This window comes from Physella acuta, unplaced genomic scaffold (assembly GCF_028476545.2).
Source record: "Physella acuta isolate Inbredline_101_S28 unplaced genomic scaffold, ASM2847654v3 ptg000324l, whole genome shotgun sequence".
Lineage (NCBI taxonomy): Eukaryota > Metazoa > Mollusca > Gastropoda > Physidae > Physella > Physella acuta.
The window spans coordinates 409,548-429,824 of NW_026731843.1; the positions used below are offsets into that span (position 1 = coordinate 409,548).

General features: G+C 38.3%; 3 protein-coding genes across 7 annotated transcripts; 1 reads left to right on the forward strand and 2 right to left on the reverse strand.

Annotated features, from left to right (window-relative positions):
- The first annotated feature begins 813 nt into the window (after positions 1–813).
- On the forward strand, positions 814–7,903 carry LOC131940625 (maltase 1-like). The gene is made up of 11 exons (XM_059299333.1): positions 814–1,066; positions 1,628–1,807; positions 1,888–2,045; positions 2,624–2,749; positions 3,719–3,841; positions 4,370–4,485; positions 4,793–4,973; positions 5,082–5,267; positions 5,706–5,840; positions 6,193–6,288; positions 7,727–7,903. Exons 1-11 carry the CDS (start codon positions 841–843, stop codon positions 7,901–7,903), a joined length of 1,704 nt encoding a protein of 567 aa, XP_059155316.1. The 5' UTR covers positions 814–840.
- A 4,146-nt stretch (positions 7,904–12,049) lies between these two features.
- LOC131940648 (uncharacterized) lies at positions 12,050–14,646 on the reverse strand. Of its 5 annotated transcripts, none has more exons than XM_059299363.1 (4): positions 14,608–14,646; positions 14,089–14,127; positions 13,721–13,833; positions 12,050–12,485 (listed from the first exon to the last, which is right to left on the reverse strand). In XM_059299363.1, the coding sequence occupies exons 2-4, from the start codon at positions 14,114–14,116 to the stop codon at positions 12,321–12,323; spliced, it is 306 nt and encodes a 101-aa protein (XP_059155346.1). In that variant the 5' UTR covers positions 14,117–14,127; positions 14,608–14,646; the 3' UTR covers positions 12,050–12,320. The 5 variants fall into 5 exon arrangements, with proteins under 5 accessions (XP_059155346.1, XP_059155347.1, XP_059155348.1 ...); XM_059299364.1 differs by having other exon boundaries at positions 14,594–14,642; XM_059299365.1 differs by having other exon boundaries at positions 14,556–14,618.
- A 1,158-nt stretch (positions 14,647–15,804) lies between these two features.
- On the reverse strand, positions 15,805–19,777 carry LOC131940655 (uncharacterized). The gene is made up of 4 exons (XM_059299373.1): positions 19,729–19,777; positions 17,926–17,967; positions 17,251–17,363; positions 15,805–16,063 (listed from the first exon to the last, which is right to left on the reverse strand). Exons 2-4 carry the CDS (start codon positions 17,951–17,953, stop codon positions 15,902–15,904), a joined length of 303 nt encoding a protein of 100 aa, XP_059155356.1. The 5' UTR covers positions 17,954–17,967; positions 19,729–19,777; the 3' UTR covers positions 15,805–15,901.
- Positions 19,778–20,277: the final 500 nt, after the last annotated feature.

The window sequence follows — 20,277 nt, forward strand, 5'->3', positions numbered from 1 at the left end:
GCTGAGTTTATTTAACCGCTGGAAATTTCTATCCGCCCCTTCCCGCCAAAGTTTCACCAACCCCCCCCCCCCTCCTCGATAAAAAAAATGTCTGAAAGAAACACTGGAGGACGCGCTAAAGTTTCCGTGGGGACATATATTTTCTTTATTATATACTTTTCCTGCCCCTGTGGTATGCCTGATAGGATATTAAGTTTTCAAATTGTTATAAACAATCCAATATCCCAGTATCATCGGCAAACCTTGTTGTATATATTCACCTTTGTGATTGTTTCCTATCTTAACTTGACTAATCGAACACACCACATGGCATAGAGAAAAATAGAACAGTTAATCGTGTGCTCCAGTTTCAATGTTTTCAACTCTGTTATCTTGACCTAAGTAGCAGGAAATGTTTTTAAAGTTCTAGAAAGGATAGCATCGAACTAGAGATATATGGGGCCAGATATTTGTTGGACAACAACACAAGTAGGACAACATCGAGCTGTGTTGTGAAAACATCGTAGATCAAGACGAACTGGCAAGTGTTTATACGTGTAGCGTAGTGAGTAGTGTGTAGTGTGTGCATAGTGTGTAGTGTGTACTGTGTGCATAGTGTGTAGTGTGTGCATAGTGTGTAGTGTGTACTGTGTGCGTAGTGTGTAGTGTGTGCGTAGTGTGTAGTGAGTAATGTGAAATGAATAATGTGTAGTCTGCGCTGTGTAGAGTGTAATGTACATTACGTAGTTCATTGTATAGCATGTGTAGTGTGTAATTTAATTTTTTAAATACTAAAGCAAAGATTAAAATGTTTATAACTCTAGAACTTCAGTGGCCAGGGAACGAAACCCAGCGTGGACAATGAAATCTACTCACCAGATTCTCTATACCGTCCTGGTGTTTTCAACGTTTGTTGTTTTCGTCCAATCAGCTGACGGTTATTATGTAAGTAGGTCAGCCGATGGCAGGGTCATAGTGACCCCTGATGCCAGCCAGAACCTGACCTGGTGGCAGAAAGCTGTCTTCTACCAGATCTACCCCAGGTCATTCAAAGACTCGGACGTTGATGGTGTAGGGGACATCAGGGGTAGGTACAAAATTTAGCCACATTGTTGATATTAAATTACACCAGAGGCGGAGCTAGAGCAGGATGGGTGGGGCAGCCGCCCCAGTCACTGACCCAACGTGTGGGGTGGCGCAAAAAACGGGTAGAAAAAAAAGCTCGTTCTAAGTAACACTAGAGCCTGATGCACAGTCGGAAAACAAATGGACTGCCACTTGGCTTCACATACATACCCTGAATTGGAGTAGGGGTCGGGGGCGCCAACGTGAATAACAAAGTTTAAATGGGGAAGGGAGGGGGGCGCAACTTTAATAATTCGCCCCGGGTGCCTGAATGGGTCGCTACGCCTCTGATCCACACGAGCATGTTTCATTTCTTCACCTGCCTGACGTCGGGGAGCAACGTAATATTAAAAGTTTCCAAGAATCGAACTCCAGACTTTCACGAACGCGCTCCTTTACTCAGCCCAGTCCACCGCTAGTTAAAACATCTGAATTTCTGGAGCGCGCTCCTTTACTCATCCCAGTCCACCACTATTTAAAACATCTTACCCGCAATGTCTGAGTACATGTGAACTGTCTGCAGGAATAATCTCCAAGCTGGATTATCTCGTCGACCTCGGCATCGACTGCGTCTGGTTGAGTCCCGTCTGTAGATCTCCCATGAAAGATTTCGGCTATGACTGTTCGGACGCCGGAGACATTGACCCTATTTTCGGAGATCTTGACGACTTCAAAGACCTTGTACAAGCGGTTCACGACAAAGGTCAGTATGATTAAAAATGTCAGCATGAATCAAAAGTATGACCAAAAGGTCAGTGTTATGGACTCTGTAATCTTCTTCAGGTCTGAAGCTGATCGTAGACTTTGTGCCCGGCTACACGAGTGACCAGCACGTGTGGTTCCAGAAGAGCGTCAGGCGGGAAGGGAAGTACACAGACTTCTACGTCTGGGACGACGGTCGTCTGCTGGACAACGGCACCAGGACCCCGCCCAACAACTGGGTCAGTTGGGGTGTGGTCAAGGAGCGTGGAGTGTGAGGGGGTAAAGGGTGTAGAGTGTAGGGGTGTTTGGTGTAGGTTTTAATGTTTAAGGATGTGACGGGTGTTGTTGCTGTTGGTGTGTAGCAAGAGTTAATAAACCATTAGGCATACTTGTTAAAAAAAATTAAAAGCAGAAGTGTTAGCTACCTAAATAGTTTGGTATTGTTGGATTTTTTTTTCTTTTGTAACAAATTATATTTTAGGGGCATAACAACTAGCGAGACTTTCAAATACCTAATCTAGATATTTTATTTCGCCATTACATTATCGCACTTGGTTTATCATTTTTATTTTTCACTGCCTTAAAATCAAGTCAAGTGGTCGAAAATTTAAAACTTTTTTCTTTCTTAAAATGCGTCTACTTGTCAATTAAGCCTAATTAGTTTTCGCTTATCAAACCGTCTAGATGTGAGTTAAGTCTAACTAGTAACCTTTTAAATATCGTCCATATTTTGTTAATTCGGCCTAATTAGTTTTCCCTTCAAATCTAATCCAGCTGTTGTTAATTAAGCCTAATTAGTTACCTTTTAATTCTCCAGCTTTCCATATTTGGGGGCTCGGCGTGGCAGTGGAACGACCAGCGTCAACAGTTTTATTACCACGTCTTCATTAAGGAAGCTCCGGAGCTTAACCACAGGAACCTGTATGTCGAGTGGGAGCTAAAGGTGTGGTAGGTTTATTGGAAACTTAAAGCTTAAGATGTAAGATGTTTGCATTTTGACTGAAACTATAAACATTTAACCTAATATTGATCCAACATTTGACCTAACGCCTGTGTTGATCCAACATTTGATCTAACGCCTGTATTGATCCAACATTTGACCTAACGCCTGTGTTGATCCAACATTTGACCTAACGCCTGTGTTGATCCAACATTTGATCTAACGCCTGTATTGATCCAACATTTGACCTAACGCCTGTATTGATCCAACAATTGACCTAACGCCTGTATTGATCCAACATTTGACCTAACGCCTGTGTTGATCCAACATTTGACCTAACGCCTGTATTGATCCAACATTTGACCTAACGCCTGTGTTGATCCAGCATTTGACCTAACACCTGTATTGATCCAACAATTGACCTAACACATGTATTGACCAACATTTGACCTAACACGTGTATTGACCAACATTTGACCTAACGCCTGTATTGATCCAACAATTGACCTAACGCTTGTATTGACCAACAATTGACCAAACGCCTGTATTGACCAACAATAGACCTAACACCTGTATTGATCCAACATTTAACCTAACTCCTGTATTGATCCAACATTTGACCTAACGCCTGTATTGATCCAACATTTGACCTAACGCCTGTGTTGATCCAACATTTGACCTAACGCCTGTATTGATCCAACATTTTACCTAACGCCTGTATTGATCCAACATTTGACCTAACGCCTGTATTGATCCAACATTTGACCTAACGCCTGTATTGATCCAACAATTGACCTAACGCCTGTGTTGACTAATTACTTGACCTAACGCCTGTGCTGATCCAACAATTGACCTAACGTCTGTGTTGACTAATTACTTGACCTAACGCCTGTATTGATCCAACATTTTTCATAACGCCTGTATTGATCCAACATTTGACCTAATGCCTGTGTTGACCAATTACTTGATCAGAGCCTCCTCCGCTTCTGGCTTGACCTCGGCGTCGATGGGTTCCGTGCCGACGCCATCCCCAACATCCTGACTGTCGCCAACCACTCTTGGAACGAACCCTTGTCAGGCAAAGACGTGCCACCAGTACGTATGTTACATCATGGATACACACAGATTCTAGGCTAATACATTTATTGGGATATTTTACTGTAACATAATTTTCTCAGAGGCGTAGCGAGGGGGGGGGGGGGGCGGGGGGTGCGGACCGAACCGGCTGACACCATTTAGGGGTGACACCAAGGCAAAAAATAGCAAAATATATATAGAAAAACTTGAGGGGGGTGCAAATCAAAAGTTTGAGGGGGTGGATGCAAATCGAAAATTTGAGAGGGGGGTGCAAATCGAAATTTTGAGGGGGGTGCAAATCGAAAATTTGAAAGTTTGTCCCCGGGAAGGGTCGCTACGCCTCTGGGGGTGACACCATTAAGTGCCGCACCGGGTGAACCCGACCTCGCAACGCCACTGAATATTCTAAATGATAACGTAGATTTGCATTGAAGTATTTTTTTGTAAATCAGATTGCTGTGCATCTCTCTGCTAATCCCGCTAATCCCATTATGTTACAAAATCAAAATGCTAGATTCTTAACTAAACACTTGTTTCTGTGTAAAGTTCCAGGAAGACTACCTGGACCACATCTACACCCAGCACCAGCCTGAGATGGCGCCAATATTGAAAGGCTGGTACGATCTTTTGGCTGAGTACACCAGCAAGGACGGTCTAGACAGGTAGAACAGGTTACATGTGATTGGCATGTGGGGTGTCAAATGTTACAGGGCATGGGCATAAATTCAGTTATAGGCATTATGTCTTTAATTATTACCATAGCTCATCTTGCCTCGGGAGACAATTGAATCGTGCCCAGGGAAATAAGTTGTACTTTTTTTATCTTCGTGCAGGCTCCGTTCTGGCTGATCACACACACACACACACATATATACATATATATATATATATATATATATATATATATATATATATATATATATATATATATATATATATATATATATATATATATATAATCTCCAGATATATGGTTCTTGAGACGTATGCCTCCCATGAGACTCGCAACTCTCTCTACGCCCAAGGGGCGGGCAACCCCTTCAACTTTGACCTCCTCCAGATGAGTCGACCGCCTACGTCACGCGAAATATTCCAGACTGTCATGGCCGAATATGGGAACTTGACGCAAGGGAAATGGCCAAACTTTGTGGTAACATTTTATTAGAGAACTACATCTGATAAACTTTTGATTGCATGGGTTTCATCTTGTTTCATGTTTTTTTCCAAACTTTTCACCCCTCCCCCCCCCCCCCCCCAGCTTGGTAACCATGACAACACGCGTGTGAGTGCCAGGAACGGCGCCAGGTACGTGGACGTGTACAACATGCTAGTGCTGACCCTCTGGGGCACGCCCACCACCTACTACGGGGAGGAGCTGGGCATGCTGCAGGCGAACATCACGTGGGAGGAGACAGTGGACCCATGGGGGCTGAACTTTGGCCCGGTGAGTCGGGGGGGGGGGGGGGTATGGGTCAAGGGGGTCGACAGCCAGCGGTTCAGAGTGATAAGATATCTTGAAGTATACTGTTAAACTAAGAGGAACAAATACTAATTAAATAATTAATAATCAACTAATCATTGCTTTAGAAATGTTTGTCTTTAATGCACGATTCCATAAATCAACCTACATTGAAATACGAATAAAAAAAACTATTTACTTTTGTGTTTATTAGAGATTTAACAAAGATATCTAGCTCAGTATTTATCAGACATTTAGCTGAAAATGTATATTTAATCTCTAGAGGACATTTTTTTCTTGGTCTTCGGATCAGCTGGATCACTCTACCTGTTTATCTTAGAATAACCCTTATCCTATCCGTCTTTGGTTCGTTTCACTTTCATCGTAACTAACCCTAACCACGATCTATATTCTATACCCCAGGATCGCTACATGTTTTTCTCCCGAGACCCGGAAAGAACGCCGATGCAATGGACAAACGATACAACAGCCGGCTTTACGACCGGCAACTCTACCTGGCTGCCTCTAGCTGAGAACTACACCTTGCTGAATGTTCAGGTACTAGGTCTTCGTCAGATAAAAACATTGCACTTTTCCAATAACTACACCTTGCTGAATGTTCAGGTACCGGGTCTTCGTCAGATAAAAACATTGCACTTTTCCAATAACTACACCTTGCTGAATGTTCAGGTACCGGGTCTTCGTCAGATAAAAACATTGCACTTTTCCAATAACTACACCTTGCTGAATGTTCAGGTACTAGGTCTTCGTCAGATAAAAACATTGCACTTCTCCAATAACCGAACAGCCATTAATAAATTATCTGCATCCACACACAGGTTTGTCTCTCGTTGTAAACATTAGAATATATATGTAACTACACATTTATATATGTATATACCTTCTGTAGACAGAGTCAGACAGCAGCCGACAGTCTAGCCTACAGCTATACAAACAGCTGACTACGTTAAGAAAAAACCCAGTGTTTTTACAAGGAGTGTTCGAGGTAATCTAGAGTTGTCATCCCATGCCCTTTCCATCCCTTAGTTTCTAGTCTAATCAAATGTTTGCAGACTGTTCTAAATACCGAAGGATAAAGAAAGCATCCAGTTTTAATACGTAGGCTACATCATATTGTAGGATAATATTTGCTCGCTTAAGCTTACGCATGTTTTTTTTAAAATGTGATTTTCGTGTTGTAATCTGATTGTTGTTTCATTAAGTGGTAATCTGATTGCAAAGTAGTGTAGTGAACGAGTGAAGGGGGATGAATGGGGGTGAATGTTGTTACTTGGTACCAGGGGCGTAGCGAGGGGGGGCGGGGGTGCGGACCGCACCGGGTGACACCATTTAGGGCAAAAAATAGCAAAATATATAGAGAAAAACTTGAAGGGGGGGGGGGGGGTGCAAATCGAAAACTTGAGGGGGGGGGGTGCAAATCGACAACTTGAAAGTTTGTCGCTACGCCTCTGGGGGGTGACACCATTAAGTGCCGCACCGGGTGACACCCGACCTCGCTACGCCACTGCTTGGTACACTATCCCGTTCGTCCTTGTTCAGTTTTCGTGCTGTGAGTTGTAATAGTCCGGTTTGTACCAGTTTATGAAAGGGTATATATTAGAGGTGTAAGAAAACGTGTGATTGCTTCAGTTTCGTCCAGATCTCCAACGTTAGTATAGGTTAGGTCTATACTAGCTTTTAGGCACTGTATCATAGTTTTACTAGCTTGTGTATTTTGTGTTTAGAATAGAATGTGTTAGGTGTAGATAGTGGTGATATTAAATTCTTTTAGTTTCAACGAGCCTTTGTTTCATTCAGCCTTGTGTTGTAACCCGTTTGTGGTTGTTTGTCTTATATGTTGCGCAACGCATCGGATCACCCGAAAGGCGTGTCCGTGTGTTCACAACAGTAGTTAGCTGATAGTTATTAGGTAATCTTCTTCTTCTTCTTCTTCGTTCTTAATTTTTAGTGTTGGGAGGGATCGAGCCTTATCTGCCAGAGGGTTTGAACTCGAGACTTTTTTTTTTTTCGAATTAATCAACCATGAGCTTTGCCGACTCGACCACGCCTCCAACACAATTAAGCGTTACGTGTCAACTGGTTATGCGACATTGAGGCCATTGACTCCGATTTCAGCCTGCTTTTCTTTTTGGATTTGCTTCCATAGCCTTTGTCCAACCAAGAACAAACTACAAGGCAGCAGTTGTTTGATTTTGGAGTTGTCTCTCCTAGAAGAGTGGCTGTCCCCCAGCTAACGAGCCTCATCTGCCCGAGGGTTCGAACTCGAGACTTTTCTGATTGTCGTGTCGTAAACTAACGTTTATGTAGTCATCCGACAGTCGTGTTCATATCTTATGTTGTTGTGTAGTAATCTGACGTGTATTAATCTGACTGTCGTGTAGTAATTTGATTGTTGTAGTGACGCTAGTTCAATGCTCATGCAGGAGGCCATCGTGGACAGCAACATTGTGTCTTACAGCAGACATCTTGGCGCCGAGAAGTTTCTGGTGGTTTTAAACTTTGGTCAGCAGACGACAGTGGACATGACGTCATTTGGCGGGCTAATGGCTCGGACAGTGGTCACGTCACCAGGTATAAAACATAGATTATATACGTTATAATGCAAAACTATGTTATACTATTACAACCGTGTTTGATTATGAAAATACCACTTAGATGACGAAACTAATTGATGACCTTGTTCATTTTGTTACAGGTGTGAAGGAGGTCAAGGTGGGTCAGCAGGTCGACCTTTCGCGTGTTGACCTCGATGCTGGAGATGGGATTATCTTTCAAGTTTCTACTGATTCTGTTATTGTAGGATAGGTCATTTTAGGGATAGGTCATTTTGGGATAAGTCATTTTGGGATGGGTCATTGTAGGATAGGTCATTGTAGGATAGATCATTGTAGGATAGGTCATTGTAGGATAGATCATTGAAGGATAGATCATTGTGGTATAGGTCATTATAGGATAGGTCATTAGAGGATAGGTCATTGTAGGATAGATCATTGAAGGATAGATCATTGTGGTATAGTTCAGTGTACGGTAGGGAGGCGGACACTGGTAAATGTACTTTGGGAGGTCCTCCCCCCTCCACCAACCCCCCCCCCCCCCCCCAACCCGAAGAGATGCCTAAAAGAAACTCTGGTAGCCAACTATATTTTGTTATATTAAACTTACTAAACTGTTTGTTGTATTCAACTGTTTTGTTGTATTAAGCTTATTAAACTGTTTTGTTTTGAAATAGAAAAACTGTCTTAATTTGATTAGATGTTGATTAACCCTGTCAGAGAATCCTCTCCTAGTTTGTTCAGATCTCCCATGGCTCTACCATGTAACATACTCGACTGGTAGTTCAATCGGTGTTAACTCTTGAAGTTCGGCAATCGGAGTGATCTCCCTTATAAGGTCAGGTCAGACTTGTTGCAGTTTCACGTGCATGGTATAGGGCTGGTAAGTAGGTCACCAACCAGTTCTATGGCTCATGCAGGTTTTATTGAGCCGTAGAACTGGTTGGTGACCTACTTACCAGCCCTATAGTAGCAACCCTGACATCATTTGAAAACGGGCTAAAAACAGAAACGTGGCTCGTATTAAGATTTATTAGTCGAGCACCTGACGGTTTGGATGATCGTTTTATCGAATCCGCACAAATCACTACATCCTAACCCAACAGGATCGTCCTCCAATTCGCGTCTAGGCATACCGTGACGTTTAGACACAATCTTTCAATGTTGCCAAAAACTGTGTGGCCAAATATTTTTTTGCTTGGTCATTTCGCTTACACGCTAACTACACTGTTGTAAGTTGATAAAAACCTAGTTGAAGCGTCCGTTGCATTTGTAATTGTCTTTAATTTGTGAAATTTCTAAAACTAGCTGTTTTTATTATCACAAGTAATCGGTTTAGTTTTTCTTGTTAAAATTAGCCATCACGTGACATGCTATGTAACTATAAATAACTCAAAAAAAAATCTTTTACAACAAGTGTTATAACAACTCGAGACACAAATTTTTATCGTTTTTTTTTATTGTCGAGTAGGACACATGTCTAAATGAAGTTAAATGAAATTAAAATACACAGAACTGTCTCTTGTCGATACGCTGACTTAAAAAAAATTCTTTCATTTTTCTCCGAGATTTTTGGTGGCTTTTTTCGACGACAAGTTGACACAATTAAAAAAACAAAACATGTTGTCAATAGTATGTCAATGAGTCAAGAAACGAGAGACATGGGGTTCATCAAACTCTCGTAGTCCGGACAAAATTCCGGTGGTTGTCCGGAGATCTAGTCCAACCTATCACAGACTCGCAGAATGGGGTTCGTGTCCCCCGTGCAGTTGGCCGAGGCGATAGCTCTCAAGAGTTGGGCGACGCAAGCCCTTTCTTCCGAGTTAGAGTCAGAGTCAGAGCCGAAGTCTATGTCCCACTGGCACAGACAGACCGACGCCAGGACGGCCAGGAGAAGCAGAAGAGCTGAGAGACGATTCATTGTCTGGTGAGGTTGGTGGTTTTTTCACGCTACAGAAATGGAAACAAAATGTAGTAGGAAAAAAATATAGTAAAAAAATAATTATTATTGACATGATTTTGTTGCCGCTTCCAAATATGGTTGGAATTTTAAAATTTTTACTAAGTCAACATTTTTTAATAAATATTTTATTTAACATCCCTCTTCTTAATCTTATAATTATAAATGTATTTTAATTTATATTCTTTGAAAGTTCAATTTAATATTTTTATACAATTTTTATACAATTGTCAAGGTATTCAAACATCCACGGTGATTATTTTTGTCGTTGTAGTATTATTACTTATGTTATAAATTATATATATATATATATATATATATATATATATATATATATATATATATATATATATATATATATATATATATATATATATATATAAACCAAGCCTAACCCACATCTTAAGGTTAACTAATTAAACCCTAACGAAAGTCCAAATATAAAAATCCCTTTAACTCTAAGTCTCAACAGTATTTCAATAGTACTTAGTATATGACCAACACAACAGCACAACACTTGAACACTTAGCAACACCTACCTGGTATAACGTGGGTACCTTGTGATAAGACCACTACGACAACACAACAATTGAACACATAAACACCTACCTGGTATAATATGGGTATCTGGTGACAAGACCTACACGACAACACAACACTTCAACACTTGAACAAATAAACACCTACCTGGTGTACGACTGTTATCTAGTGATATTGAGTGACCAGACCAGCGAATGGCCTGCCTTATATAGCACTCCACAAAAAGTACTTCATCAGTTTAACTTATCGACTGAACCAAATATCAGCAGTCATAGTTGCAATAAACAGGAATCAAATCAAGGAAAAACTGTCAATAACAGGAAATGATTAATACAAATCTGTTTTTTTATCGACAATAACAACGCCTTGTTAAATAATGCGCAGAGGCGGGACAGTGAATCGTTTGATGTTCATGGATGGTTGTCTTAAGGTCGGAGTGAGCACATAAAATTTAACATAAAGTTTTTTAATCAAACGAAGTACCTGTTTGAGAGTTATTTAGACATTTTCTAAAGTTTTTTTTTCTAAATTTGTTTCTAACCTAAACGTTCTAGATTCAATATTTAGACATTTTGTAAAGATTTTTTTCTAAATTTGTTTTTAACGTAAACTTTTTAGATTCAATATTTAGACATTTTTATGTTTGTTATCGTCATATTTAAGTTGGTTTTAAGATAATTAAGTAAATAATCTTAAAGACATCGATTAAAATGTTGAACCTCTTTAAAAATTCAATATTCAGACATTGTTAAGGTTCATTGTTAAAGTAGTTGTTTAGCTTCATTCGTTTGGTTTAGGTTTGTGTTTTAGACATTTACAAATAACCTAAGGGGTTTATACTCAGAACATATATACCTGTCACTAAGGTTTTAATTCCAAGTACCACTGACCCCACCCCCCCCTCCATCACGATAATGCATACTAACCCAGCCTAAAATCAAAGCCCCACCCTTGACTTAACTAACCCCCACCACCACTTTATGAGCTGTCATTTAGCTAAATCTGTCCGTTGGTTGTCACAAAAATATCATCTCATGTCCTGACGTTCGTTTCCTGAGTTTCATTGCGACTCCAATCAAGCGTGACCATTGATGACACGGTTGTCTTTCATCCTCCGGGGGAAACGTTTTGTTATCGTCGATAAATGTTGACTAATTGAACGGGGTACAACAATAGTATCAAAGTAACATGTGGTACGACATCCGTTACTACCATCCCCCCCCCCCACCCATAATTCACCACTATAGAAAAGTACAACAACACTCTGATGTAAAGAAGTGACAACGCACACACTGACTCACAAACATATCGTAATTAAAGTCCGTCATCCGTGCTATTTAGCTAACCAGGACAGCCACGTAGTTTACTAGTCTAAAACCTGTGTAGACAATACGACAGACATACGAGGCAGACAGTTAGACAGACAACACGACAGACATATGAGGCAGACAGTTGAACAGACAACAATTTTTTGGTCAAGCTTCGTAAGCCATTCGGTTTTTTAATAGTTATGACAAACACGCAAACATAAACTGTCTAATTCATCCCTCTTAGGGTAAATTAAAGAGCAAATTTGAATTGGTATAGATGCATGTACTGTTCAAAGTCTGTCGTTTATTCTATTAATTAAAGGTAGACAAACAACTAATATAAACGAACGTCACAAACTAGTTTTTAATTAACAACCAGACAAGTATTCGATTAGATTTTTATCTGGTAATCGATTACAGGATTGAAAAACTTATTTATTAAAAAAATATTAGACTTGTATTCACTTTAAAATATTACAAAATATAGCTATTTGATATGTAATCAACAAAAACTAGACAGTTGTGAGACAATTTTATCCAAACACAAAAAAAAAAAAAAAAAAAAAAAACTAGACAAAACTTCGATAAACAAATTTCTTTGTTCCATGTAAAAATAAACCAAATGTGAGTTAATTAAAGAGGTAATTATTAAAAATTATTCAGGTATTCTGTAAAGTTCCAGGGTGCCATCCTCCCCTTGCAGGTATGACGTCATCAAGCAGCTGTCGTCCAGCTCCGTCCTCTCCTTGCCCTGGATCCAGAACAGACGGTGGGCCTCGGGGTTTCGTAGACTTCTGATAGCCAGGAGAAAACTTTTCACCTGCAAGTATTTGGTTCGATAGTTTACCTGGGGTCAGTGTGTGGGTAGACAAGTGGGCAGACAGGTGGGTTGACAGGTGGACAGACAGGTGGTTAGACAGGTGGGTAGGCAGGTGGGTGGACAGGTGGACAGACAGGTGGGTTGACAGGTGGGTAGACAGGTGGGTAGACAGGTGGACAGACAGGTGGACAGACAGGTGGACAAATAGGTGGACAGACAGGTGGACAAATAGGTGGACAAACAGGTAGACAAATAGGTGGACAAACAGGTAGAAAAATAGGTGGACAGACAGTTGGACAAATAGGTTGACAGACAGGTGGACAAATAGGTGGACAGACAGGTGGACAAATAGATGGACAGACAGGTGGACAAATAGGTGGACAGACAGGTGGACAAATAGGTGGACAAATAGGTGGACAGACAGGTGGACAAATAGGTGGACAGACAGGTGGACAAATAGGTGGACAGACAGATGGACAAATAGGTGGACAAACAGGTAGAAAAATAGGTGGACAGACAGTTGGACAAATAGGTTGACAGACAGGTGGACAAATAGGTGGACAAATAGGTGGACAAATAGGTGGACAGACAGGTGGACAAATAGGTGGACAAATAGGTGGACAGACAGGTGGACAGACAGGTGGACAAATAGGTGGACAAATAGGTGACAGACAGGTGGACAAATAGGTGGACAGACAGGTGGACAAATAGGTGACAGACAGGTGGACAAATAGGTGGACAAATAGGTGACAGACAGGTGGACAAATAGGTGGACAGACAGGTGGACAAATAGGTGACAGACAGGTGGACAAATTGGTGGACAGACAGGTGGACAGACAGGTGGACAAATAGGTGGACAGACAGGTGGACAAATAGGTGGACAGACAGGTGGACAAATAGGTGGACAGAGAGTCGACCTCGAGCCTCAAGGATTTGAAGCGCACATTCGACGAATCCTCAGAAACTAATAACATAATACATATGTAGGAGTAGCTTTTGACTAATTTGCGACTGACTTGTGACTAACTGGACACTTGACGTTACTGACTTGTGACTAACTAGACACTTCACGTCACAGACTTGTGACGAACTAAACACTTCACGTCACTGACTAGTGACTAACTAGACACATCACACCACTGACTTGTGACTAACTGGCCACTTCACGTTACTGACTTGTGACTAACTAGACACATCACACCACTGACTTGTGACTAATGTTGGTGACTATTTACCTTGAACACGGTGATATCAACCCCGTCCCTATCTGTGATGGGCACTTTCTTCAACACAGTCTCTGATTCCCCTGGGTACAAGACTTTCAGGTCGATGCCATCTTCGTACACCTCTGTGGGATAGATATGTGGTGGTTAGACAGGTGGTTAGACAGGTGGTGGTTAGACAGGTAGTGGTTAGACAAGTAATGGTTAGACAGGTGGACACGCGGCCACATGTAGTGGTTAGAAAGGTGGACAGACAGGTAGTGGTTAGACAGGTAGTGGTTAGACAGGTAGTGGTTAGACAGGTAGTGTTGAGACAGGTGGACAGTCATTATTAATCTAAAATAGGTAGATAGGTCCCTTCAAATACAGCGAACGCTTACCTGATATATTAGTTCCCAAGTTCGCCATCTTCAAAATTTCTGATGAGAAAAATTAAGATTGGGTTAAAACTTGTTTTAATACTTTTGTTTATCTTTCATGTTACATCCATACAATACTAGATTACTATGGAATGGTATAAAACATTTAATCAAACAATTTTTTAATCATTATCTTGGCTTATGGCTAAGTTTATTCATAAGTTTAATATGTAGGAAAACAAAAATACGACACAGATTTTACCAATAGCTTTTTAAAAATGTTAGAATAACATATTTTATATACATATAGACTAGGAGTTTTATAATACTTGTCTAGATCTATATTATTTAATATCGGAAAATTCCGTTCCTGGATCTCGTAATTCCTTAATACTTGACCCCAAAAATCGTTAAGTATATTAGCTGTTTTTCATAATTTTTTTTTATTTAATAGACTACAATATATAAAATAGTAAGAACAATGTTACTTAAAATTAATTTGTAAATTATGATTTAAATGAAATACTCTAAACTCAAAACCTTTGTTTTCTATTTATGGACTTCGGAAATTCCGGAAACTAACCAATACTTTTTATTGAATCGAAGAAATCTCAGAGATTAAATTATTAATTCGCCAACACTGCCGAAATTTTATTAGTTTTCTTCGAGATGGCCAAAAGTTCTATATTTTTATACTTCAATTTTGACGATATAATTGACGATATAATTGTAACAAGAAAATGCTTTTTACTTAAAAATTTATGTAGGTTATATTTTTCAAACAAGTCAGAATATCAAACAGTCAACTTCGTGAAGTGAACGACAAGACTGTTTTTATTTGACTGCGAAAAATTTAAATAAATAAAAATAACCTATCAGTTTTAGCACATTTAATGTTAAGTCATAGTTTTTGTCTTGGTTTAATTTAGTCAAAAAATAATTTCAGATTCTTCTTCTTACTTGCTTTTTTTAGCATAGGCTTTTTCCAACAACCCATAATACTTTTTTGTCTCTAGCTATATTTTCAGATTATGACACGTTTAATCTGAAGTTTTTGACTTTTGACAAGTGTAATATATTGTCGTAATTTTAACTGTACACAAGTGTAATATTGTCAATTATTAGTTTCAGTATTTGACAAAAACATTGACAAGTCTTGAAGTCTTAGTTACTTCCAAAGATATATTATACGTTGTCAACTCTCCGTTTCACACTTTGACATGTTGAACATTGTCAAGTTGTTACAACGTTTGGTACGTGATGTGTTTAAACTTTCGATAAGTTCACTATAGCCCAATATTGGCAAGTTTGGTGCCGCAAAGACTAAGCTAATGCACTGATAAAAGCACTTAGCACAGAGACTCATGACAAAACCCACTCCTTGTGGTGGCTTATGCTCACCCCCCCCTGCCCCATTCTCATATACAACAACACAACACTTTTTAATATCAAATACTTTAATTCAGCGTTACCATACATAACATGCAAGCAATATTTGACACCAATTCTTGTCACATCAAGCAATATTTAATATCAGTTTTTGCATATTCAAGCTTTATTTATTATCAATTGTTGCAAATTCAAACTTTATTTAATATCAATTGTTGCATATTCAAGCTTTATTTAATATCAATTGTTGTATACTTAAGCACTATTTAATCTCAGTTGTTGTATATTTAAGCATTATTTAATCTCAGTTGTTGTATATTTAAGCATTATTTAATGTCAGTTGTTGTATATTTAAGCGCTATTTAATCCCAGTTGTTGTATATTCAAGCACTATGTAACCATGCAACAAATCTCTTAAAAGAAATATTTAACAGCTCGTGTGCAGTCAAGCGCGACGAATCTCCAGGTAACCTCCCGCCCCCTTCATGACGTCACTGATGGGGTTGGCATCGTTCAGCTCCACCTCCACCCCCGAGGGTCGCACCCAGATGAGTTTGTACCTCTCCGGGTTTGGGATACCTTCTGTTTCCAGCAGGAACTTTTTCGCCTGCAATAAATGGCACCGGTCAATGTTGATATACTTGTGATGTCAGTATAGTCAATGTTGATATACTTATGATGTCAGTATAGTCAATGTTGATATACTTATGGTGTCAGTATAGTCAATGTTGATATACTTATGATGTCATATAGTCAATGTTGATATACTTATGGTGTCAGTATAGTCAATGTTGATATACTTATGATGTCATATAGTCAATGTTGATATACTTATAATGTCAGTATAGTCAATGTTGATATACTTATGATGTCAGTATAGTCAATGTTGATATACTTGTGATGTCAGTATAGTCAATGTTGATACACCTGTCATATAGTCAATGTTGATATACTTATGATGTCAGTATAGTGAATGTTGATACACCTGCTATATAGTCAATGTTGATACACCTGTCATATAGTCAATGTTGATATACTTATGATGTCAGTATAGTCAATGTTGATATACTTATGATGGCAGTATAGTCAATGTTGATATACTTGTGATGTCAATATAGTCAATGTTGATACACATGTCATATGGTAAATGTTGATACAAATGTCATTTAGGTTGATACACCTGTCATATAGTCAATGCTGATACACCTGGCATATAGTCAATGTTGATACACATGTCATATAGGTTGATACACCTGTGTTATAGTCAATGTTGATACACCTGTCATTATAGTCGATGTTGATACACCTGTCATATAGGTTGATACACCTGTGTTATAGTCAATGTTGATACACCTGTCATATAGGTTGATACACCTGTCATATAGGTTGATACACCTGTGTTATAGTCAATGTTGATACACCTGTCATTATAGTCGATGTTGATACACCTGTCATTATAGTCGATGTTGATACACCTGTCATATAGGTTGATACACCTGTGTTATAGTCAATGTTGATACACCTGTCATTATAGTCGATGTTGATACACCTGTCATATAGGTTGATACACCTGTCATATAGTCAATGTTGATACACCTGTCATTATAGTCGATGTTGATACACCTGTCATATAGGTTGATACACCTGTGTTATAGTCAATGTTGATACACCTGTCATTATAGTCGATGTTGATACACCTGTCATATAGTCAATGTTGATACACTAATGTCGTGAGTACAACGGTCTAGCATGACCTTGAACCAAGGTCACACACGAGCACACTGCCAGCCCTACCGACTCATGGGTCTGCTCCTCCCCATCCTCGTCCACATAGGGAATTCTTTTGTTGACCAGCTCAGGACTCCCAGGATACAGCACACCTATCACCACACCGTCGTTGTCTACCTCTGTGGACAGGGGTGGGGGTGGGGGCAGCAGTGATGGGGATACTAGACACTAACTACACTTAACAAAGATCACACTGTAACAAAGATCACACTGTAACAAAGATCACACTATTATAAATATCACATTATTAAAAAGATCAAACTGTAACAAACATCACACTATTACAAAGGTTACACTAATGCAAAGATCACACTATCACAAAGATAACACTATAAATACACATTCAACAAAAACACATTTAACAAATAAAACATTAAACAAAGATCAATCCCCAACAAAGATCACACTTAACAAACAAGATCGCAATACACCAAAAACAAATTTAACAAAAACAAATTTAACAAAGATCTAACTATAATAAAGATCACTCTCCAACAAAGATCACATTGAAAAATATCGTGACAAGTATGCTATTCCGTAACAAGAATTATACTGCAAACACATAATTATGTGTCTAAAAGTGTGTATGATTTCGTTGTATGATGTGTTAATTTTGTGTGTAAGTTCGAGTGTTTGTGAGTATATCTGTATGTGTATATGTTAACGTATGTGTATAGTTACCTAAACTGTTCCCATCTGAATCCGTCATTTTCTTATTTAAATCTGAAATAAAATTTGGAAATAAAAATTTAAAAAATACAAATATAGGACACATCAAATCTACAGGGATTTAATATAAAGATAAGCTTTATATGGCTGAAAAATATCTGGGCAACAAGTCCAGCTTAAACAGTATCTGGCTTAACAATCACTGGACAATATATACACTTTGAACAGTATCTGGTTGAGCAATATCTTGTTAAACCATATATGTGTAAACATTCTGCTTAAAATATCTGTTTAAACAATTTCTGGTTAACCTATATCTGTTTAAAAGCAGTACCTACTTAGACTGTTTAATTTAAAAAATATCTAGCTAGACCAGGGGTCGGCAACCTGCGGCTCGCGAGCCGCATGCGGCTCTTTTGATATCAAGATGCGGCTCTCCAGCTCCTTGCAAAAATATTAATAATCTTAATAAAAAAATAAAATATTTGGATTAAAAAAAAATTATAGTGGCTCTTTAAAACCAGGGAAATTTTGAAAATTGTAACTTTTGGCTCTTCCGCTTCAAAAGGTTGCCGACCCCTGAGCTAGACTATAAGAAGTTCAACTATACATGTAACACCTTTGTGTTAGAGACTACTTGATTGAACTATACCCCATCATACCCCGATTGTAGGAAAAAAAGTCACAGGAAAAAAAAACACAGGAAGAAAAAACACAGGAATTAAGTCACAGGAAAAAAGTCACAGGAAAAAAGTCACAGGAAAAAAAGTCACAAATATATATTTGCATGGAATTTGTTAATACTTTTATGTATTAAATATTCAGAGAGTGCAAATTAACTTAGGATTAATTAATTAAAAATGTAATGTCGTGTGTGTAGGTTGTATACGCATAGTAATTTTTATAATTCATCTGAAAATATTTAATATGAAGTATGTAGATTGTAATTATGTTAAACATGATATTAATAGCATTTATTTTAATAGAATGCTCCAAAGTCCGTGTTTCATCGTGGTTTTTTTTTTTAAATACTAACATCTGACTTGCTGTCCTCAACACATCGCAACAATAGATATGCTTAGTTCAACCACCTTTACTGCCCACATTTATCACGCTCATTACATGATATTTACATAACAACGCGTAGGATCAAAACAGAAAGCCGACAAAGTTCAAAGGCTGTCATTGACACAAAACGTTAACAGCACAAAATATGTTCGGACAATGCTTACTGAGGAGAGGCCGACCAGAGAATACCCTACGGCAAAACATATACAAAACACAATGATGTGCTTAAATTTCTTTTATAATTAACTTTTCTACCGCGTATTTAACTAAATACGCAACAAAAGTTGAGATTGTTGTGTTAATTATCTTAGAGTATTTTTTCATACAATTGTTATAAACCATAATGCTTTTAACGTCTATAAATAATTTATGCTATCAAAAAATACAACCCACAACAATAAACATACAAAATTTTACAATTATTAACAAATAAATCAAAATACTTTTAAAAAGATTTTTGTGACTTTTTTTCTACGACTTTTTTGCTGTGACTTTTTTTCCTAGCAAAAACTGTGACTTTTTTCCTGTGACTTTTTTCCATTCACCCACTCCCCACCTTTGTTATCTTCTCAGACAACATGATGTCACTGTGCCATGTCGGGGCTTGTTACAGCTGTATAATAGAAATTAGATTGGCTATTTAACCGCTAATTGTGTTGACGTAATTATCTTTACCATGTATTTAACACATATGCCATTTGAATTACTTTAATTGTATATGATAAGAAATAAATAAAAGAAACGTACACCTTCCTTGAATTTAGCCGACTAAATGACTGCCAAAATTAACTGAAAATATACTTACTGTCAGTTCGGGAAATTCCGTTACTAATTGTCGTATTTTAAGAAATGAGAAACGGTAATATAATTTTTTAAAGTTATCGATTAGATTAAAAAAAAACTTAAACTTTGTCATCAACTTCAAGTCAATTAATTAATTGAATCTGTAAAAATAATTGTGTGCATAGATCTATTTGATTTTCCCACAGGTCTTCAAAATATGAAAAGGAAAAAAAAGGACAGAGACAAATTATTTTCGCATTTTTACAAGCTTTTATTTAACTCACTTCCTCTGTAAAGATTTGTGTTCTATGATGTTTTCAGCTAATTGTGGCAATTTTTGGATTGTAACTAACACATCAGTAAATGTGACACGTATAGTAAAACTAATCATATTATTAAAGCAAAACTGTTTTTCAAATTGTGTATCATATATTTGTTGCTACACTATATTGTCTTAACATGCGTATAAATCGTTAATACTAAAAAGTATAAAAATAATAAATACATAAAAAC

Coding starts and splice junctions, on each gene's coding strand:
- LOC131940625 (XM_059299333.1), top strand. CDS start 841: ATGAAATCTACTCACCAGATTCTCTATACCGTCCTGGTGTTTTCAACG. Junction 3,842..4,369: donor CAGGCAAAGACGTGCCACCA/GTACGTATGTTA, acceptor TTCTGTGTAAAG/TTCCAGGAAGACTACCTGGA. Junction 5,841..6,192: donor ACACCTTGCTGAATGTTCAG/GTACTAGGTCTT, acceptor TACCTTCTGTAG/ACAGAGTCAGACAGCAGCCG.
- LOC131940648 (XM_059299363.1), bottom strand. CDS start 14,116: ATGGCGAACTTGGGAACTAATATATCAG. Junction 13,834..14,088: donor CTTGGGAACTAATATATCAG/GTAAGCGTTCGC, acceptor TCTATCCCACAG/AGGTGTACGAAGATGGCATC. Junction 12,486..13,720: donor TTGATATCACCGTGTTCAAG/GTAAATAGTCAC, acceptor AAATACTTGCAG/GTGAAAAGTTTTCTCCTGGC.
- LOC131940655 (XM_059299373.1), bottom strand. CDS start 17,953: ATGACGGATTCAGATGGGAACAGTTTAG. Junction 17,364..17,925: donor TTCAGATGGGAACAGTTTAG/GTAACTATACAC, acceptor CCCTGTCCACAG/AGGTAGACAACGACGGTGTG. Junction 16,064..17,250: donor AGGAGCAGACCCATGAGTCG/GTAGGGCTGGCA, acceptor CATTTATTGCAG/GCGAAAAAGTTCCTGCTGGA.